Consider the following 20,115-nt stretch of genomic DNA (forward strand, 5'->3'; position numbering starts at 1 on the left):
GTAGGAGAAGCATGTTCTGAAGAGGCAGGAAAGGAGCAGCAGCAAACATCATATTAGTCTTCAGTGTCAAAGGAACTCTTGCTAAAGTACAGTGGGAGGAAGGTTTTGTTCCCAGTCCCAAAATAATGAAGAGTCTCTTAGAACCAACTAAGGGGCCCCACCAGGTATCCACAGACAGCCTACACCCATCCAGAATCAAGGAGCAAATATCCAAGGATGTTTAAGCCTCAGCACCTCTCCTTTCAGTAACCCACAACCACACAGAGGGTGCCTGTCAGTCAGAACCCCAGCTTCCCTAAAGGCTGTGTTATAGGGAGGGGGTGTCAGATGCTTCGCTAATGAGTTAGGGACCACAGACTTCACCACTAGGCTTCATGTTGTCTAATGTCAGCCCTAGAATTGCTTGTGCTCTGTTTCAGCATTTCTTCCGCTCTGTATTGGATTCTTGCTAATGCTATGTCTTTGTAAACTTGTATTTATTAACCCTATGGCATTGTTTATGGAAATGCTCTTGATACTGACTGCGCTAGTCTCACGCTGTGTAATCCATCTTGAGTCTCGGTGAGAAAGGCAGACTATAAATGTTAATTAAAAAAAAAATTGATTCTTGGGAGATGGTTTGGCTACTGCTGGAGAGTGGAGGAAGCAAGTAAGCCACTACGATGCACACCAGCCCAACCATTTCTGCAGTTAATTCAGATATAGATGGAAGACTGTTGTGTGGCCCCGGAACTGTTAGCGCTGAGAGTGGACCTGTAGCCTACTGAGCCCCATAGCTCAACATGAGCTGCAAGCAGAAGCGTGGCTGCAGGCAACTAATGCCAGCAAACCAACTCACAAGATGCTAATAAAAGCTAACAGGAAAAGTAAGTCAGGAGCACTGACCAATCTAATCAGGATGCAAAATTTACCCTTGACCCGTATGATAGCAATGAACCCTGAGGGATAGCAAATCCCATTTATAATTATAAAGGAAGATTATTTTGGTGCAAATCCATCAATCTGGAACTGGTAGCTTGAAATTTTGATGGGGGTGAGTTGTGGCAGCATGCATATGGGCACTGGAGGTTATTTTTTTTACCCTTGCCTTATCTTCCTAAAATTTCTTGGAAGCCATTTGGACAGGCAACTTAAATCACAAGATATATATTCTATACAACACTCGGTATATGACCAGCATAAAGTGAGTCATGCAGCAGCTGTTCTCCCGCAAAGAATATTAAAAGTACCAACCCCCCCCCCCAAATCTGTCTGCTTTCTGAGCATTAAACTGCTTTTTAAACAAGGCTGCCAACGTAAGAAGAATCTGAGAACTGCTCATTTTTAACAGATTCTGGCTTGGATCCCATGATCCCGGAACGCAAGGATCATGGACCTTTCTTGCTTTGCCTTCCCTTGGAAAAGTTCATTCCTGGAGTCACAGGACCCACGTGTCCCAATGGCTGCACAAGACGGGATTCTGCTGTGGGAAATGGGCTGAAATTGCCGTCTGTCTCTTTCATCAGTGCAGTTCTGCTGATGGGAGATTTCACCGCCCTCCCCAGTGCATCCTCTCAACCTATGTGGTTATTAGACTACACAGATCCCCGATCGTGGAAATAAACTGTCTCTAGGCTGGAAGGAAGGGGGTGCAACACAGGAAATATCTGCAACTATCAGCACCTTTCATTGACAGACAGCAGGATCCACCCATCTAACAAGACCAATAAATATTAAAAGACTACTAATATATAAAATGTGCGGTTGAACGTGCTACTGGAGAACACAAAGACACTAAACAAGATTCCTTTCCAGTCTAGAATGATGTTAGCTAGGTAAAACAGGGCATTATCCTTCAATTTGTATAAAACCTTTTTTCCCCTTTTTTCAAATCTTAGCACAATGATGGCATACACTTTCAGGCAGAATGCAAACCAGGGACAGGGCATTTTTAGTAGTCACACCTCACCTATGGAATGCCCTTCCCCTTGAGGACTGACTAGTGCCTATGATACACTGTATCTGGCACCAGGCCAAAATGTTTCTATTTACACCCATGCTTTTAATTAAGGGTTGAGCTCTTGACAACAATTTTATAGTGTGCTTTTAGCATGAAAACTGTCAAATTTGTTTTAAGCTGCTTAGAGATGTACGTTTTTATCATCTGGCTGGGTTTATAATGCTAAACTTTAATTAATGACTTTTATTGCTATGGGTTTTTCGTTATGCTTTATTTTGTAAGCAATCTTGGGCAGGTTCCTTGGAGAGAGTGTAAAAAATATGTAAACAAATTAATACATCTGTCCCCCAATATTAGTTAGAAACAATTTGTTAGTGCTCTTAACATGTTTGGTGAAAATGTTTTAAAAGCTGGTCTTACTGGGGGGAAATGGTACAAAACATCCAACTGATTTTACTAACAGCGATATTGTAATTATTTCATATTTACTTAAAAGTACTACACAAACCCCTATATGAATGCAAAGCACGCTCTTTAGATAGAAATCTTCTTATAGCAGCTAGGCAAAAGGGAGGACCAAAACATTCCAGGTCAACCTGAATGGCTGAATAAGTATGGAAATAATGTTTATGAATGAACTTATATATTGTGCTCTTATCTATTTGATACAGTGCTTTTTTGCTTAACCGGTGCCAGTACTCAAATATAAGGTTGCACTGATTTCCACCAATTCCTCCTTAGACCTTGGTGGAGCCCCACCCCCAACCCCCCAAGGTGCCTGGACTCATATCAGTGAGTACTGCCACAAAAAAGTCCTACACACATAGACACATATATATTGGCATATTTTTTAAACAATTTGAGACAAGATCAAACTATTCAAACTATGGTTTTTACTTTTGAAGTATCCTTGCTTTGTACCCTTCAAACTAAATGCTTTAAGACATAGTTTTTTAAAAGCCACCAATCGACAGAAGCAAAGAGGTGAAAGTGTCACTGTAAAGGGCAGAAAAAACTGAAGACTCATGCTTTGGCCTATCATTAACAGAGACTGTCAAGTTCCAAAGCCTTTTGAACCCTGAGGTTGCATTAATACATTACCTTGGCTGTGGACAGAGAAGGAAGCTTCATGTGTACTTCAGTTACATCACCAGCTCAAGGGCAGAAGGCCCCCCACTTAAGACAGAAAAACTGTACTATAGGAGAGCCAATACATTGGGAGAGTGACAGTTTATATCTGCTGGCAGCTGGAAGCAGAGAAACTTGCAATAGAAGCCCTAAAAACCCTCACTCTTCCTTTACACACTTCTTTGTGCTTACAGGGGATGCCTGGTTTTGCCTGGGGAGGGGGGGGGGAGGTATTGGTGGAAAGCATTTGAACCCTGCTGAATCAGTGGAAAAATTAGACTGTTGCTGATGGAAAGCAGGGCTTTTCCCCTCTATTCTGGGCATCAAAAGGGGAACAGATCTCATTTGGAGCTGGCATGGAGAGGAGGCAAGCACAAACTTGCAGTACAAATTCACAGTGTGTGTTTCATACTGCAAGGCTGTTCCGAAGTAAGCTAATTCTGACCTGGCTTAAGAGTTCACATGCTTAAGCTTCACATGCCTCTTACCTATCTCCATTCAAAGGTTTTTTGACCCCCTGCTATTCTGTAGGGCTAATATCAGAACAGCTACCTGGAATGGGAAAACCCTCCTAGGACAGCTCATGTATCAAGCACAGTTATGGCTGCCAACAGGCCTGGAGAATAAAAACATTCTGCCCCTTCAACAGAGGCTTAATGTGTGGAAATGAGTAGCTTTTCATGGCACCATGAAGGTAAACGAAACCCCATTAAGCCTCTATTAAAGGGACAGGACATCTTTTCTTTGGGCAGTTAGCAACTCTATTCACAGCATGTAAAAAGCACAGCAGGTACATCAGACCCAAACGCTTCAATGACTGCAACAACTAAACCAATTCTTTCACGACTCCAAATATGTTCATGGATTCTGCTTGCACTACGGCTGACAATCTAATCTTCCCAAAGAAACGTAGCTAGGGCAACTCTGCATTATCCAACATCCTGTCACGCAGAGCTTGTGAACTGTAATTCACCTGGTCACTTGCAGCAAGTCAGAATCACCTCTAAACAAAATTACAGCACTCTCTCAGGCCACAAATGGCTAAATAAGCACATACAGGCAGAAAGGCTAGGAATATAATGGTTTATCCCACCCTTCCTCCAAAGGGCTCAGGGTTGAGGGCATATCTCCCCTAAACTTCACTTTGCCCTCACAACCACCCTTTGAGGTAGGCCAACTAGAGAAAGGCTGGCCCAAGGTTGCCCAGTGAGTTGCAGGGGATTTAAATATGGGCCTCTTCCATCTGAACCTGACACTTTTAACTGTTACATCATACCTCTCTACGAAGATTTGTGACCTAACAAGTATACAAAAATTACTTGCCAGACTGTCATGCCCCACAAGAAGGGAAAGAAGAAGGAGCCAAGAGGACAAGGCGACAGGCTGTCATTCTAAAAACTGTTAAAGAGCAGTAATGTTAACCAACGTAAATTTAGAAGGGCTTAGAACTAGTACGTGGACTAAAGAAATATACTATATATTTTCCTCAACAAATCTCCATCCCTTTTCCTCTGCATCTTTTCTATTGTGATTTTTTGTTTCTATTCCTGTATCTTGTTTTTATTTATGTACAACACCCACCATGACAATCTGTGTTGGATTTTAACTGCTGTGATCTGCTTTGAGATAATATATTAAAGTGCAAAGCAGGATACAAGCGCAATAAATAAATACAACTTCTGGATACAAGCACCTGTAAACACCCTGAGACCTGAACACTTCCCTACCACAACCCTCCCAAACTCTGACAGAGAATCTGATTTCCCTAAATCAAGCTCAAATTTGAACTCTCAACCTTTCTCCCACATTTCTGAGAAATTCTGACCCCAAAGTAAACATTCTCCAAATCCAACACACAACACCTATGCACACAACAAAACAAAACTTCAAAAAGCACATCACAGGAGGGAGGGATTTTTGGTGCCCTGCATCAAAATATACCCACTTTTTAAAAGAGAGTTTTTAAAACTATCATTTCAGGAGAACAAAGTCAGGAGGAAATAAAATAGCAGACAGAGAGAATGGACTACCTCGGTCAGGAGGTTTCGAGGTATGCTTTTGTTTGTAACTATCTGAAATACAGAAAGAGAATAATGAGAGAAAGGTGAAAACACTCTATAGGTCACACAAAACATGCACACGGTAAGCTATACAGAGCGATTAAAAAGGAGAAAAGAAAATGCTAACTAGTGTTAATTTTAAATTAAAGACGGGAGGGAATATAAAATTTGTATAGGATAGTAAAGGAGGAGAGAAAGAAAAGTAATTTCAAAAACTCATTCTTTGCAATTTGTTAAAATTCTTGTCAATTTCCCCACCCACCATGATAACAGCCAGGTTTGCATGGGCATTCATTTCCAGATTGGTACACAGGGAAAGGAAGAGTCATATAATATAGAGCTGGAGAAGGCAGCCACACATGGCAGGGCTGGTCTTCTAACAATGGAGGCCTGTGTGCAAGATGGAATATTAGTAAAGTGATACCCAGGCAAAGCAGCTGCCCCTTCTGTGCTATGTATATGCATACTCCACCCTGGATTTTGCCAGGAGGAGGAGGAAGGGGTGTAGGTTCTGTAGTATGGCACCTATTTCAAACCAACCTGACCACAGGTTTGATCCCCAGCGTCGCCAGTTAAAGAATCCCGGGACTGGCAAAGACTTCAGGAGCCAGTGTAAATCAGGGTTGACAGTACTATGCTAAGTTTTCATTTTTTAGCCAAGGAAACTGAGACAGTTGCTAAAACTTCTCACTCTGCAGGAGCCAACTTAGGCTGGGATAAGGAACACGTAAGTGTTTGCATTTTCATAAAACTCTTCAGCAGGCAAAACAAAGCGCACTGTGAAACTGAAAAGCTTGTATACTCCTAAGTTGGGCAAAGTAAAGTTACCATTTTATGATAAATTAACCTCAAGAGACAGCCAAGGCAGAGCAGGAAGCTCTTACAGCTCTTTCAATGCATTTTTATGAAAAGAGACCAGACATATCCATCCCCAACCCTACAGCCCACACCACCACCCCTCCTTTCCGGCAAAAGCATGCATGATATACTCATGGCAGCTTTCAGCAAGGCACGCATTCATACTCACTGTCACAGGCGTAAGGTTTGTCTCTGTCTTCCAAAATGGCCGCATCAAGTTTTTTCCGGGCACCCCCAACTCCTTTGCCCTAAGAAACCGGAAATGGAGAAAGTAAAGAAGCTGCTGCCATTTTAGCAGGCATGTGACATTCCAGCCTGCAAGGCAGAGACAGGAGGTCCCCTCCAACCCTATGAGTCTATGATTTTGCTGAAGCTAAGCTAAGCAGCAGGACTGGGTCTCGTCAGTGCGTGGCTGTGAGGCTTCTCAGAAATCCTATTTAAGCCATCATAAAGGAAGAAAGATGAGATATAAATGCAATAAAATGGTAGCCAGCCAAGGGAAAAAAGATCTTGCCACCCCAAGGAAATGAAACATGTTTCCAGCCCCACATGAGAACGCCAAGGGAACTGCTTTATTTATGATCATACATACACTGTGCAGAGTACAGCATGCCTAATGCAGTACACACGCAGCACGGGACCCAAATGAACTATCTGGCCAAATGAGGCACACACAAAGAAGTACACACAAACTGAAATGCTTTGAATTTCTTGACACAATCCTAACTGATCACCTGTGGCAGCCAGCATGGAGAACTATTTTAAAGAATGTGTGCCAACAAGTGATCACTTTATTTTTATTGCATTTTTCCTAACTTTTGTAATCCAGTTCTATGGCATTTATTATGCTGTTTTATTGCATTTTACTTACAAAAACTGTATTCTTACTTGAGCATCAGTTAAAAAAAAAAGCAGATACAGCATACCATCTTCTCTGGGTCATGGCCACATCATGTACACCAAGTACCATTACTTTACGTTCAAAACTTTTTACAAAATGTATGTACATATCTGTAGAAAACACAGCCAACATGTTTAAGAAAAAGTACATGCTGTTGAGCTGCAACTGACTCAGGGTTACCCCTTCCATGGGACATTCCTGGCAAAAGACAAGCACAGATAGTTTGATACTGTCCTCCTTCACATAGTTTCAGGTGGGTACCAATGTCCCACCCTCTGCCTGATTTATAAGTACTCTTTCATTTTTCTAATCCTTGTATTTCGACAAAGGGAGCTCTGATTCTTGAAAACTCTATCCTGGAAATCCAGTTGGTTTTTAAAGTGCTACTGGATCTGAATCTTGCTCTTCCTCCACACAGTAATCTGTCTTCCTTGGTGGACTCCCACCCAAGTACTGACCATAGCTGACACTGCTTAGCTCCTAAGCTCTCACAAGTCTAGGATAAGCTGGGCTAGTTGGCCTACTTAAGATGTTTAAAGGCAACAATAATAATCATCACTGCAGGGAATTTAGTGTGTATATATACACACACACACAGTTTTAAAAAATCTTATCATTTATTAGAATTAGGTGTAGTAATTCTAATCAAACAAAGGAAGCAGTATTGGGGCTGGCACTCCAAGGGCTGCAACAAGAAACTGCATTAGAAATGGCAGTTCATTACTGCCCCCCAGTGGCACACACTAGGAGCAAATTTTCAGAGAGCCTCACAGATGACTACTTGTAACTACTTGTTCCTCTTTATTACATTGTTCTTAACAATGTAATCCACCATGAGTCTCAATGAGACTATAAATATAAACAAAGAAATATTTGTAAAGCATGATATTGCACTAGGGGACAGCTGCAGCCCCTCCTTCCACTGGTTCTGTCATTGCACCTCATGTTTTTTTTATTTATATCCTGTTTTTCACCCCATTGGGGTCCTAAAGCAGCTTATAAAATTATTCTCCCAACATTTATTTTATCCCCACAACAACCATGCTGTGAGGGAGGTTAGACTGAAAGAGCGTGAAGGCCCAAGATCATCCAGCAAGCTTAAATAGCATACCGGGGATTCAAACTGGAGTCTCCCAGATCCTAGTCCGACACTCTAGCCACTATACCATGCTGGCTCTCCATTAACTTGCAAGCTTCTAGCCCTTCTATCATCCCTATTTCATCTTGCACGCGCACACCCACTTTCCACCAAATATTCCAGATCCTTACGATTCTCTTCCCCACCACTGTCCTGAAGCCAAAAGAGTTTTCTGCTCTGTCCAGCAGCATTTTCGGGCAGCCAGTCAGATTTGTTCCTACCTGGGTAGAGGATGGCACCACTCTGACAGCAAGTATCCCATTCCTATCTACAGGCATCCTAGTTCATGGGCTCTACAGACAGCACTTCCTCCTATGCCTCTTGGAGCCCTTACCTGACATCAGCCATGAAAGATGTATTTGGCCTCCTCCAGGCATCACAACTGGGTGTTGCGACTGCTGGTGAGGGAGCAGCTGTATGCAGCAGATCATGCCATGAGCATAATTTATCTGCTCTGTCTGGCTCAGAACAGTTAATCCAGGGGGAGGACAGAAAGAACAGTCTGGGCAACACTTGCAATAAAGTTGTGACTAAGCGGGAACTCTGACAAAAACACACCGCTGCAGAATAGGCAGATAGTAATGGGACTGGAAACAGGGATGGAAGCCAGGCAAACTTGTACGACCCTGTGCTTGAAGCAAGAGGGAAAAGTGGTGACCCACTTGGGTTACCCTCATTCACCAGGAGAGAAGAGAAGGCTCCCAAGCGCAGCTGCGCAAGCTGTACCTTCGCCTTGCCTTTGCCTCTGCGTTTTGGTGTATCTTCTTCATAGTCCTCGTCATCCAGATCATCCAAGAAATCATCTGGTTCCAGGATGCGCTAGAATAGAGAAAAGAAGTTACCACAGAGGAAACAAGTGGGTCTCAGGAAAACTAGTGAAAAAGAACTTTTGAGTCGGATACCCCCCCCCCCCGCTTCAGGGGCACCTCTGTTAAGATCTGGTTTGCCCTTTACTTTAATTGCAGCATTTTCACAGCATAAAGTAGCTACAAATAAAGTGAACAGTACTATAGTTGAAGAGAGTAAAGGATCTACACAACAATCCTAGGCACTGCTGCTCCAGCTTAAGCCACTTGAAATTAATGGTCTTAGTCTGAGGTTAATTTACATAGGATTGGGCTGTCAATCTGCTTGGCATAAAGGAAAGTAATGCTCCATTACTGTGGCCTCTGCAATTCTCCCACATTTAAAAGACTTCATAGATTCACTCCTTTATTAAATATGAAGAAGGGGGCCTTGCAGGACATCCACATCAAGACCTCTTCCAACTGGGCTTCAGCACAAGCAGTTATTCACTACGAAAGTCCAGTGCATGGATCCCATATAACAGACCACTGGACTGCTCCTCCTTAGAGCTCCAGCTGGTAAGTTACTCCTGTTCTGGATGAGCACTAAGATGGACTCTACTGTCAGTATCTGAACTGAAGCAAGCAAAATTTTCCCACCCACAGCCAGCTTATATATACCTGCATAAGCCAATTAAGCAAAAAAAGCATGCGGGATTTGCAAATGGACATCTCACACCCACAACTCAAGAGTTAAACAAGGGTTGACATGTACACCCCCCTCAATAAGAAAGAATTTCTCTCCCCCTTCTCTGCCTTCCTGGATTTTGGAAACAAACGATAAGTTTTCTTTTTCAGCTGCCTTACTAGGCTATTGGAGTCGATGCTGGGAGCGGGCCAACATGCATTGCGAGATCCAGCAGTTTGACAAGCCAAAAATGATGATGAAAACCAGAAAGTCCCCCCCCCCTCCTTTCCCAAAGTGATTTTCGCAAAGCACATTAAATTCCACCCTGGTTATAAAGGAAATGTCTATGAGCCAAGAAGACAGTTTACAATGAAAGGAGGAAACAAACAAGGCTGAAACAGACAGGGGCTGAAGGCCTCATGGAGGGTAAGGAGGCAGAAACGCTGAGGACAATTCAGGAAGGAAGTGAGGGCCCTGGAAACAGAAGCTGGAGGCAGGGTTAGGTGTTCCCCATCTATGTGATCACATGTCACGAATGCAGAACTTTATATAATGTGACCAAATGCACTAACGTAACTGAAACCATTAATCCAATCATATACTAACAATTCAGCTAGCAAGCAGTGAAAACAGAGAGGTTGAAAACAATCTGAGTTTCTCAGGAAGTATGAAAGGACGAACATGAATTAGCGGTCATCATAATTTTTAAGAGTCCTTGGTCACTTGGCACCTGGTAGGTTTGGAGGCAGAATTAGTCGCCTATTAAACTGAAACAGCATTTATGTTTATGAGCAGGCAGTCCTTGAGAAAGTGAAGCCTGCCAGATTTTTACGGTTCTCTTTGGACCGTCCTCTGTTTATCTTTGAAAATATTACTGACAAAAGAGGTTGATTCAAACTATCCACAGAAAATTAAAGAATTAGTCAGAAAAGAGGGACTTCTGGTACGCAGAGATTTTGCAAGCGTGTGAAAAATAATGCTCAGGAAGCATTTATTTATGTATTTATTTGATTTATACCCCGCCCTCCCCACAGATGGGCTCAGGGCAGCTAACAACATTCAAAAAATACATTAAAAGTCACAAAAACATAAAATCAATAATTTTTAAAAAGTCATTAAAATAGTCCAGGAGGAGGCTATTTAAACAAATATTGGGAGTCCGTATATGAGCATAGCAGATGGCTGAGGGCAGCCCCAGAGGAAGTGGTGGTCTTAGATGGAAGGAGGAGGACACCCGCTGGCACTCAGCCAAAGGCCCGGCGGAACATCTCCATTTTACAGGCCCTGCAGAACTGTAACAGGTCCTGCAGGACCCGGATCTCCAGCGGGAGAGCGTTCCAACAGGCCAGGGCCAGGGCAGAAAAAGACCTGGCCCTGGTTGAGGCCAGACGGATGTCCTTCGGGCCGGGGACCACCAGGAGTTGCTTGTCTGCAGAGCACAACACCCTGCAGGGGGCATAATGGAAGAGGCGGTCCCGCAGGTATGCAGGTCCCAGTCCGTGAAGGGCTTTAAACACCCAGATTAACACCTTGAACTGGATCCGGAACTCCACTGGGAGCCAGTGCAGCTGGCACAGCACAGGATGAATGTGCGCTCGGATTGGCGTTCTGGTAAGGACGCGTACCACTGCATTCTGGACCAGCTGTAACTTCCGGGTCAGGCCCAAGGACTATACTGAACTTGTAATACACTGTAATGTAAAATTTAACAAGTGGCATATATACTACCACTCCATTGAAGAACTTCCACATGCTGCATACATGCCTGTTCTTTGAACATCTTGTGATGCCAGCAACAGGAAATGCACAATGAATAGAAGATCTGCTTATGCCGCTAAATTAAACATCCGCCACACGGGATGCATCCAATGCTCCACACCCCTTGCAAGTGAGAAGGCCCCACGTAGCACTGACTTTCTTTGTTAACGCCAGCTTTCTTTGAACATATAGGCTATGCTACAGCTTGCAAGCATTCGGGAATCCCAGGAGCATTATCTAGAAAACACATAAATTTGAAGAAAAAAGACAAAAACATGGACCAAAAAGAAGTTCAGGCACCAAGAACCAGAAGATGTCCTACTGGAAGACCCCTTGATCACCTTCTAGGTGAAATCACACACACCCCTTCTGCTATCCTCAACAACACAGGATGAGAAATGCAGCGAAACAGAGAAGTAAATCTAAACTGTATCTCAACAGAGGAGCATTATGCATTTTACCATGAAGCCCCCAGCTGAAACAGAAGGAAGATTGCCCCCTCTCTGCCCTACCTTACGTGCACGGCTGTTGGCAACAGGGAACTCGCCAAGGCTGTCTTCATCAGTGCGTGGGTCAGGCAGGCTGCGCTTCTCCAGCGGGTCTGTCCTCAGGAGGGCCTCCAGGCTGCTACCATCCTGAGAGATCAAACCTTCTTTCTTTAGGGTCTGCTCAGTGTCTGCAAAAGAGAAGTTCCAGACAGGCAGCCAGTGAGAACAGACTCCTTGTGGCACCTTAAAAATTAACGATATCTCTCATGGGCCACTGGCTGCTTCATGAGATATTCTCCATTAGCAAGTCCACAGGGGAGCAAAAGGAAAGAGCTATGAACAGCATGGCCAGAAGGTTATGAAAGGCAAGAGGTCTAGTATTTCCATGTAATGCTCCAATGTAGGCAAGATGAGAGCAGTGTCCATTCACAGCAGCAGTAATCAGGAGCACAATCTTCCTTATTCAGCAATGCTAACTTACACAGTTGTCCAATTAGTATAGTAAAAGCTAGGAAGGGGGTATTATCACCAGTTATGGCTGAGTTACACCCAGAAATGTAACATTACCCTCTTCACTTCATAGCCATTATTTCCTTTCTAACTATGCATATGATGCACACCAACTAACAGAGCACAAAAAACTTTTGCCCCAATAAATCTGTTAGTCTTTCAGGTGTTACCAGACTCTTGGTTCTTTTGTGGAACAGAAAGTGTGAGAGAATCTCAAAACACAGTGGAGAAAAAGAAGACTGAGCTAGAGCATTTTCCAAACCTCAATCCAAAGAGGACTGGGAAAGCCTGCAAAGGTGGGTCCCCACATTTCTGTAGTTTTATTGATTTCTGCATGCTCTATTATTTTTAAGTGGGTCCTAAAAGGCGTAAGGCCCGAGCAAGAGAATTACATTAGAAGAGCGCATTTCAAGCCTTCTACCTTCAAGGTATCATTTCGACTGATTTGCCACAAAAGAAGCCTTGCCTGTTGCAAAGGACTTTGGACAACGTTCTAGGATACAACAGCAACATTACACAGAGGGCTGGCCCAAAACCTGTCTGGTCTCATCACGAGACATAAATAGAGAGAATGACCTAGAACATACCACTATTTCGCTCAGGTTACACGTAGCAAGGGATGGTATAGAAGTGGTAGCCAGGTAGTTTTTTCGGGAACTTCACTGTTCCTAATCTGATAAGCATCCCTGGGGTTTCTGCAAAGATGCCTTAATATATCAAGGGTCTTGTTATATTAAGCTCCAGGAACATCACCTGAGGGCTATTAAAACTGGTGGGCCTAGTTAAAACTATTCAATGAAGCAGAGGGGCTATAACAGCAGAACTTCTATCTCCAGAGTATCTGTGATGAGCTTGAAAACTTTCAAGACACACTACAAGACATGTTTATTATAAAGAACAAGACTCAAAATAAAAATAAGGGCCTTTTACATTTTTTTAAAGTGCAAAGTTATTTCTAATAGCATCAGCAACCTACTTGGCGCTATTCTAACACAGGGTGAGGATTTTCCCAGAATGTAGAAGTGTGAGTTGGAAGAGGGAAAGAAAAGGTGTGACTTTTGGCCAACTAACCAAATATTGTTAAATTAACGTCATTAGAATAAATGCTCATTAATCCAAGTATGCCTATTGTGGAACGTAACTGTTACCGTTGTTTTTAGTCTTCTCTTCATTGTTAATTAACTGATTTATTCATGTTCTTAATGTGTTGCTATTATTACTATTACCATTATTCATAAATATTGCTAATAAGTAAATAATGTTAAAGAAAAACCCAGTGCTTTAATCATAAACAGCTTGATATTAATGCTAATTACAAAACAATTTATAAAGATGATGTTGTGAAACAAATGAACTTATGCAAGATAAACATGAATGAGTCACTGAATGGTTCTTCTCATTGACGATCATCCTGGAACTCCAAGTCTACAAGTCCACACTCCTGACTTCATCAACAAATGAAACTGCAGAGGTAACTAGTATCCTACAAAGGGGTACCGTTGACTTTGTAGAATATCAGACTGGAATAAACCAAAAGGTGATCAACTGACAATATCTGATTAGCCCATAGGGTTACTATGTCGACTGACCTAATGCTCTATCCTTGGCTACAAAGTCTTCTCCAAGGTCATATAAAGAGCCAGGTTCCAAACATTCTGGTACAGTCCTTGTGATGATTCTGCCCAGCTGCCAATGGGATATGCTCACATTTGCCCTCCTCTGGCAAATGGCAAATGGCAATGCCCTCCTCTGGCAAATGGCAATTAAGGAGGCAGGTGAAACACAGTCCTACTCTGAGGCTGGGGCAGAATAATAATAACATTCAATTTATATACCGCCCTTCAGGACAATTTAACATCCACTCAGAGGAGTTTACAAAATGTGTTATTATCATCCTCATGATAATCACCTTGTGAGGCTGGTGGGGCAGAGAGCTCCATGAAGTTGTAACTAATTCAAGGTCACCCAGCTGGCTTCAAGTGGAGGAGTGGGGAATCAAACCTGGTTCTCTAGATTAGAGTCCTACTACTCTTAACCACTACACCAAACTGACTCTCATTCCTGTTAATTCTCCTTTGGCTAACCCTGTCACCATCTTTTGATCACCACCACCACCACCCTTTCCTTGGTTTCTGCCAATAGGTACAGCAACCCAGGAGTATCTTCTTGTCTACGTAAGAATCAGGGCAATGTGTCTTAAATAAATCAACACTATTTTTACAATACACAACTCTAGAGTAAATGCAGTTACAAAATTAGAATGCAGACTAAAAAAAGAATCATAAAGAGGTTGCTAAACTTCCTGAGACTTAACAGATCCTGAGCACCTTCCCACCACCACCACCACCACCACCCTTGCTGGGAGTGCAAATGGGCGTACGTGAAGGATGAATGCTGATCTTTCTGCACAACTTCCCAGGCGATTCCCCACAGGTTTATATATTTACACACACACACACACAGGTTTATATATTTACACACACACACACACACACGACAGCCCTTTTCAGATCTCTTCCCGTGTGTATCAAAAAAGGCATTAATCAGTCTGGATGTTAGGTTCTGGAGCCCAAAAGCTCGCCAGACCCAGCTTGCCCAGTAGTGAGACACTAGCATATCAAAGAGATGGCATGCTTGCCCTCTTGGCTGTAAAGTCAAACCTATCAGGTTAGATGAGGCTTTTCTAAGCCTTTCTGTCTCCTCTAAGATAGAAAGTCTCCATAATTGTCAAGCCCCATCTGCTCCCATTCATAACAATCCTCTCACAGAATGCACATATAAAACTGATTGTTTGAAGGGCACACAATTTAAACATCCTGCTTGGTCAACATCAAGTTATTCACCATACCTGAACCATGTTCAAAGGCAGTATCCAAACACCCAGCATGCTTTGTTTAGCAACTTCTCAAAAGCAACATACTGGCCATGCCCACTGAGCCCATTTGTGGGGAGGGTGGGGTATAAATCGAATTAAATAAATAAATAATAGAAACAAACCATTGGGCTTGAATGACATTTGGCTTGGATCCCTCAAGACAATTCTTATGTTCTTGACATTTCAGGGAAGAGGATAGCAGTCTACCATTCTCCCAAGACACTAGTTTTCCAAGGTGCTGACTATAAATGGAAAACTATACAAGGTGCCTGCTTAGACTGGACTGAATATTGTATTACTTCAAGTTTTGGCAAACCTCAGAAAAGAAACTCCAAACAAGAAAGCAACCATATAAAGTGCCTAAGTACCAATTATTTGAAACAGCTGCATAAATGACATATAATAATTTGAACTCCACTGCCATTACAGCAGGTACAGAAATAAAGAATATAAGAGATAAAGACCCAAAGATCTACAGACTTAGAAGGTTCAAAATATGATTCCTTGAATTCTTTTTTGAAGATGTAAGATGCTACACAGATGGCTTCTGAAAGTCCACTTCTATTACTACAGCAAGTCAGCCAGACAGGCAAAATTCTCATACCAAGCTGACTCTACGTATACTCTCATCGCCAATCCCAGGTCAATGCCGCTTTTGACAACAAAGTAAAGTCTTGGTGACTTGAAGACATAAGAAAAGACATACCTGGTTTAATGGAAGGAAAGGAAAGCCTTGGATCCTCAGGAGGGTGAGCACGGCGTTTTTTCCTCCAGCGGCGAGCAGGGTAGGAATAGAGCTGTCCAGATGCCAAACCTTCCAGGAAACAAAGAGAAACAGAAAGGCACATCAGAAAAGCAGCACTAATGTAGTCTCTCAGAGCTCTATCCTTGAGCACATACTGATGACCTTTCTTTCATTACTCTACAGAGCGCATCCCATTCCCGTAATTCATCTTGGTCACTGCTACCCATGTAACTGAAAAGAGCTACTACAGGATCACACAAGCAAGACCATCCATATGGCTAACTTCCTCCAATGAATATGAGGAATTCAAGAGGGAAGAAGATACCTGCCTGTCCCATACTCCCATTTGAGCTGTTAAAGGCACAGCAGTCATGTTCTGTTAGGACCAAGAAGAGCTAAGTAAAATTCACACTCTTCTTGCCAAGTACTCTCCTCACAAGAAAACCTTGCTGTGATCTGAAGGTCCAGGTTCTCAAACACAGCAAAAGCCCCCAACCTGGCCCTCTGTGCCGCTTCTCCATCCAGATGTAACAGTTGCTCTGCGCCACCCCAGTCTGCGAGTCCAAGAATGGCAACCGAACACTCCTCTCGGCACACAGTCGGGCGTTGTAGTTGTGGCACTGCTCCATTGCATCCTTGTAATACTGTTCACCGAGGCTGTGGAGTTGGAGAAGCAAATATTAGAGGAAACCTCTCCGTACTAGAATCATTCTTCAAGAACTTACTTAGCTGACTCCAGGCTCACCACAAAGAATACAGTAGTCTAAGAACTTGCCTCGCAAAGAAATCTCTGGAGAAGTAAAGATAATTTGTGATACTCAAGCCAAGGTGCTGAAGCCGACTTTTCTGAACCAGGGCCGGAAAGAAGCATTCCACATCCTTTAAAGCCAACAGCTCCGAATATACAAGATCAAAATTCTGGGGATGTGTCTAATTTTAGAATTCCATTCTCGAAAGAACAGATGCATTAATGGTGCAGGCTTTTCACATTACTGCATATCATGTTCAATCTATTAAGAACCAAGAAAAATAATATCCAGTCCTATTCAATACCCCCTTAGTAAATACGTTCAGATGGAAAATCCTTAGAAGAAAGGAGGAAAATGCTCTTGTATTACCATTCTTTAAAAAAATCTGTGGTGCAGCAGCAATGAAGTCTCCTTAATTGAACAGGGTATAATTACAGTAATTTCAGTGTTTAAACACACAATAGCTGAGGGAAGGGGAACAGAAATTGGTAGGAATCAGCTTGATCAAGAGAAAGAATATTAGATCTCTTCAGCCAGGAAAAAGCAGCAGAGGAATCGAAGAGGAAAAGTAGATAATTAAATCAGTAAGACCCTTTTCATTTACATTTTCTACTCATCACACCGCTTACAAGTTCACGAAATCTACAGAATAAAAATCAGGAAGGTCAACCACTTGACTCTCTGATGTTGCAAAGGGGGCATCACATGCAACCTCCCCTCTCCCCTCCTTCCTTCATCCCTTCAGTAATAAAGCAGAGGGACTCCTCATCCTTTGCCACCCTGGAACCTAGATCCAGTATAGGCTCATTTCATCTTGCCACTCACAGTGCAGGTAAGGCAAATTTTGCAACTGTTTTATCAATGTATTTTATCTGTATGTTGTAATCCGCCCTGAACCCGTTTGTGAGGAGGCTGGACTATAAATTTAATGCAAGACTCAAGACAATTCAACAGCCAGAGAATTACTACTTTACCTGTGTGGAGTATGTTCATTTCTTTTCCCTCTCCCTTTAGATCCTCTAAGCCAGTCTTTTCCCTTTGGTCCCAACTCATTCAACAATCCTGACCTTGGGCCGTAACTTCTCCGTCTCATCCCTCATTTTTTATTTCTTTGAAGAGCTCTCCCCCAACACCCAAATTTCTTTTAAAATCTTATAGGAAGATGGGTCACCATGCTCCTTCCTTACTAGTGCAGAGCATTTTTTTCCTCTTACATTTACTTCTCCACTTTGAGACTTTACATAAAGAGGGTGTGTGTGTGTGATTTTCTTTCCACTCCTTGTTCTGAGCAAGAGGAAGTCCCCCTGCAACTTCATTTTAGCCTCACATTTCTATTTGTTTTTAAAATTGAATCCTGCCTTTTAATTATTTTACAATGATTGTTTTACGACAATCTGGTTTTCTGTTACCGATGAGCATTTACTTTTATTGATAAATTTCAGGTGGGTAGCCATGTTGGTCTGTAACTGGAGCTTCGTGTACGACACACATTATGCCTATCTTGCAACAGCTTCACTGACTCCCAGTAGAATTCTGGATCCAGTTCAAGGTGTTGGTTTTGACCTATAAAGCCTTAAACGGACTGGGACCAGCATACCTAAGGGACCGTCTCCCCCTGTATGTGCCCCAGAGAGCACTTCATTCAACCGGAAAACATCTACTGGTGGTCCCTGGCCCTAGGGAGGCTCGGCTGGCCTCCACCAGGGCCAGGGCCTTTTTGGTCCTGGCTCCAACCTGGTGGAACTCTCTGTCTGAGGACACTCGGGCCCGCCAGGATCTTGTGTCATTTAGGCAGGCCTGTAAGATGGAGATTTCCGCCAGGCATATGGTGGAGGCTAATTTTAGTCCATCATTGCCGAGCCTTCCACCGGTCTCCCTCTACAAGGGGTATGGAGAGTCCACTCACACTGGCTGCTCCAAAAGGGGTACAGTATTTTATCCGTTGCAGTATTCATGAGTGATTTTAAATTGTATTTTAATCAATGTTGTACCTCGCCCTGAGCCCGCTTGCAGGGAGGGCGGGTTAAAAATAAAATTAAAAAATAAATACATAAATAACAGAACAGCAAGATTCCGTCCCGGTAGCATCTTTAAGAACAACTAGGTTTCCAAGGTATGAGTTTTTGAGAATCAATGCCTTAACTTCTAAAAGCTCATACCCTGGAAATCTAGTTGGTCTTGAAGGTGCTACTGGACCCAAACCTTATTTTCATTGAATATGTAAGCCCCCAAGGGGTATAAATGTTTCAAATACATAAACTCCAGCCAAAGAAAGGGTGTGTGTTTCTCCCTCCTGTCCCTGTTTCTGCAGAAGCAGTGGAGTAAGGCCTCCCCCCCAACACACTTTTCTGTCTGGAGGTTTGAGGTACAGTTCAATAAGTACCTTTTCCCACCCCATCTATGGTAGGGTTCATTTTTATTCTCTCCCCTCCTACTTTCCTTTGGGGCATGGAGGATGAGGGCCTGTTCCCTCCTCTTTTCTTTCAAGACTTAATTTTTCATAAGCCAGACAATCTCTCCACACTTCCCTTCCCTGTCATTGTTACTCTAATGGGGCTAGGGGGAGGAAGCCATAATTCCCCTCCACATCGCCCATTTTCTTCTGAAGTTTAGGAAGTCTTTCTCTTTCCTTCCCTCTCTTTTAGAAACTCTACCATTAAGATAAACGGTCTACTTTTTCTCGTTACCCTTACCCGTTTCTGAACCTTGGAGCCTTTGAACCTTTTCCCATACCATTTTGGGATTTTTAACAGATGGGCTCTGTCTACCCCACTTTTGGAACTCTGAGGCGAGGACGCTTTTTCGCTTCCCCGACAATCTATGAAGGCTCGCGCAATCTGCTTTAAGTTATTAAAAAAAAAAACTTCAACGCTGAACAATGAAAAGATCCAGCAACCTCCCCCTCCCCTTTTCTCCACCCAGCCCCTCCACCATCACAGGAGCAATGGACTCTTCCTGACTGCTCTCCCGCACGCGCTTCCAAAGGGTTCGGGCTGTACCACTGGAACCCGGAGGGGGGAAACGGGATAAGATTGCGTGTTCCACTCACAGCTTCACCACATTCTGCACAACCGCCGCCATCTTCCCCTCTGCCGCCTGGGCCACAGTCTGCTCGAGTGCGCCTGCGCCGCTATGCCGTTCTCGCTGACATCGGCGGACTCCGCGTTTCAAAGGCATTTCGCACTCGCCCGAAACAAGACGCATGCGCGGGAGCGCAGTAGACCATGCGCAATGAAAAGTATGATCAAGACCCACGCCCTTCCCGCCACCACTGCCGTCAACATCACAGTTACGCACGCGCAAAGCGGAAAAGGCAATAAGGACCGCTGACGCCACTGTCTTTGCCGAGGTACCCAGTTGCGCATGTGTCCATATAATCTTTCCCTTTTCCTGCCCATAGAGCTAATAAATTTCTCTGGGGTGAGACGATGTTTCGCCGTTTCAGAGCGCATGCGTGTAACTTTGGAAATAAGTAGAAGGAATATGATACTGC

At 43.3% G+C, this 20,115-nt stretch overlaps 1 protein-coding gene across 2 annotated transcripts in view; it reads right to left on the reverse strand.

Annotated features, from left to right (window-relative positions):
- The window catches only part of DPF2 (double PHD fingers 2), a 34,766-nt gene extending 15,025 nt beyond the window's left edge, over window positions 1-19,741 (reverse strand). The window contains exons 1-6 of one of the 2 annotated variants that reach the window (XM_054989837.1): window positions 19,672-19,741; window positions 16,370-16,530; window positions 15,835-15,942; window positions 11,768-11,931; window positions 8,751-8,843; window positions 6,155-6,233 (exon numbers count right to left, since the gene is read on the reverse strand). In XM_054989837.1, coding sequence (XP_054845812.1) covers window positions 6,155-6,233; window positions 8,751-8,843; window positions 11,768-11,931; window positions 15,835-15,942; window positions 16,370-16,530; window positions 19,672-19,703 — 637 coding nt within the window. In that variant the 5' untranslated portion in view covers window positions 19,704-19,741. The remainder of the gene's footprint in view (window positions 1-6,154; window positions 6,234-8,750; window positions 8,844-11,767; window positions 11,932-15,834; window positions 15,943-16,369; window positions 16,531-19,671) is intronic. The other variant, XM_054989827.1, reaches the window with a different exon arrangement.
- Window positions 19,742-20,115: the final 374 nt, after the last annotated feature.

Source organism: Eublepharis macularius, chromosome 1 (genome assembly GCF_028583425.1).
Source record: "Eublepharis macularius isolate TG4126 chromosome 1, MPM_Emac_v1.0, whole genome shotgun sequence".
In the NCBI taxonomy this organism is placed as follows: Eukaryota; Metazoa; Chordata; class Lepidosauria; order Squamata; family Eublepharidae; genus Eublepharis; species Eublepharis macularius.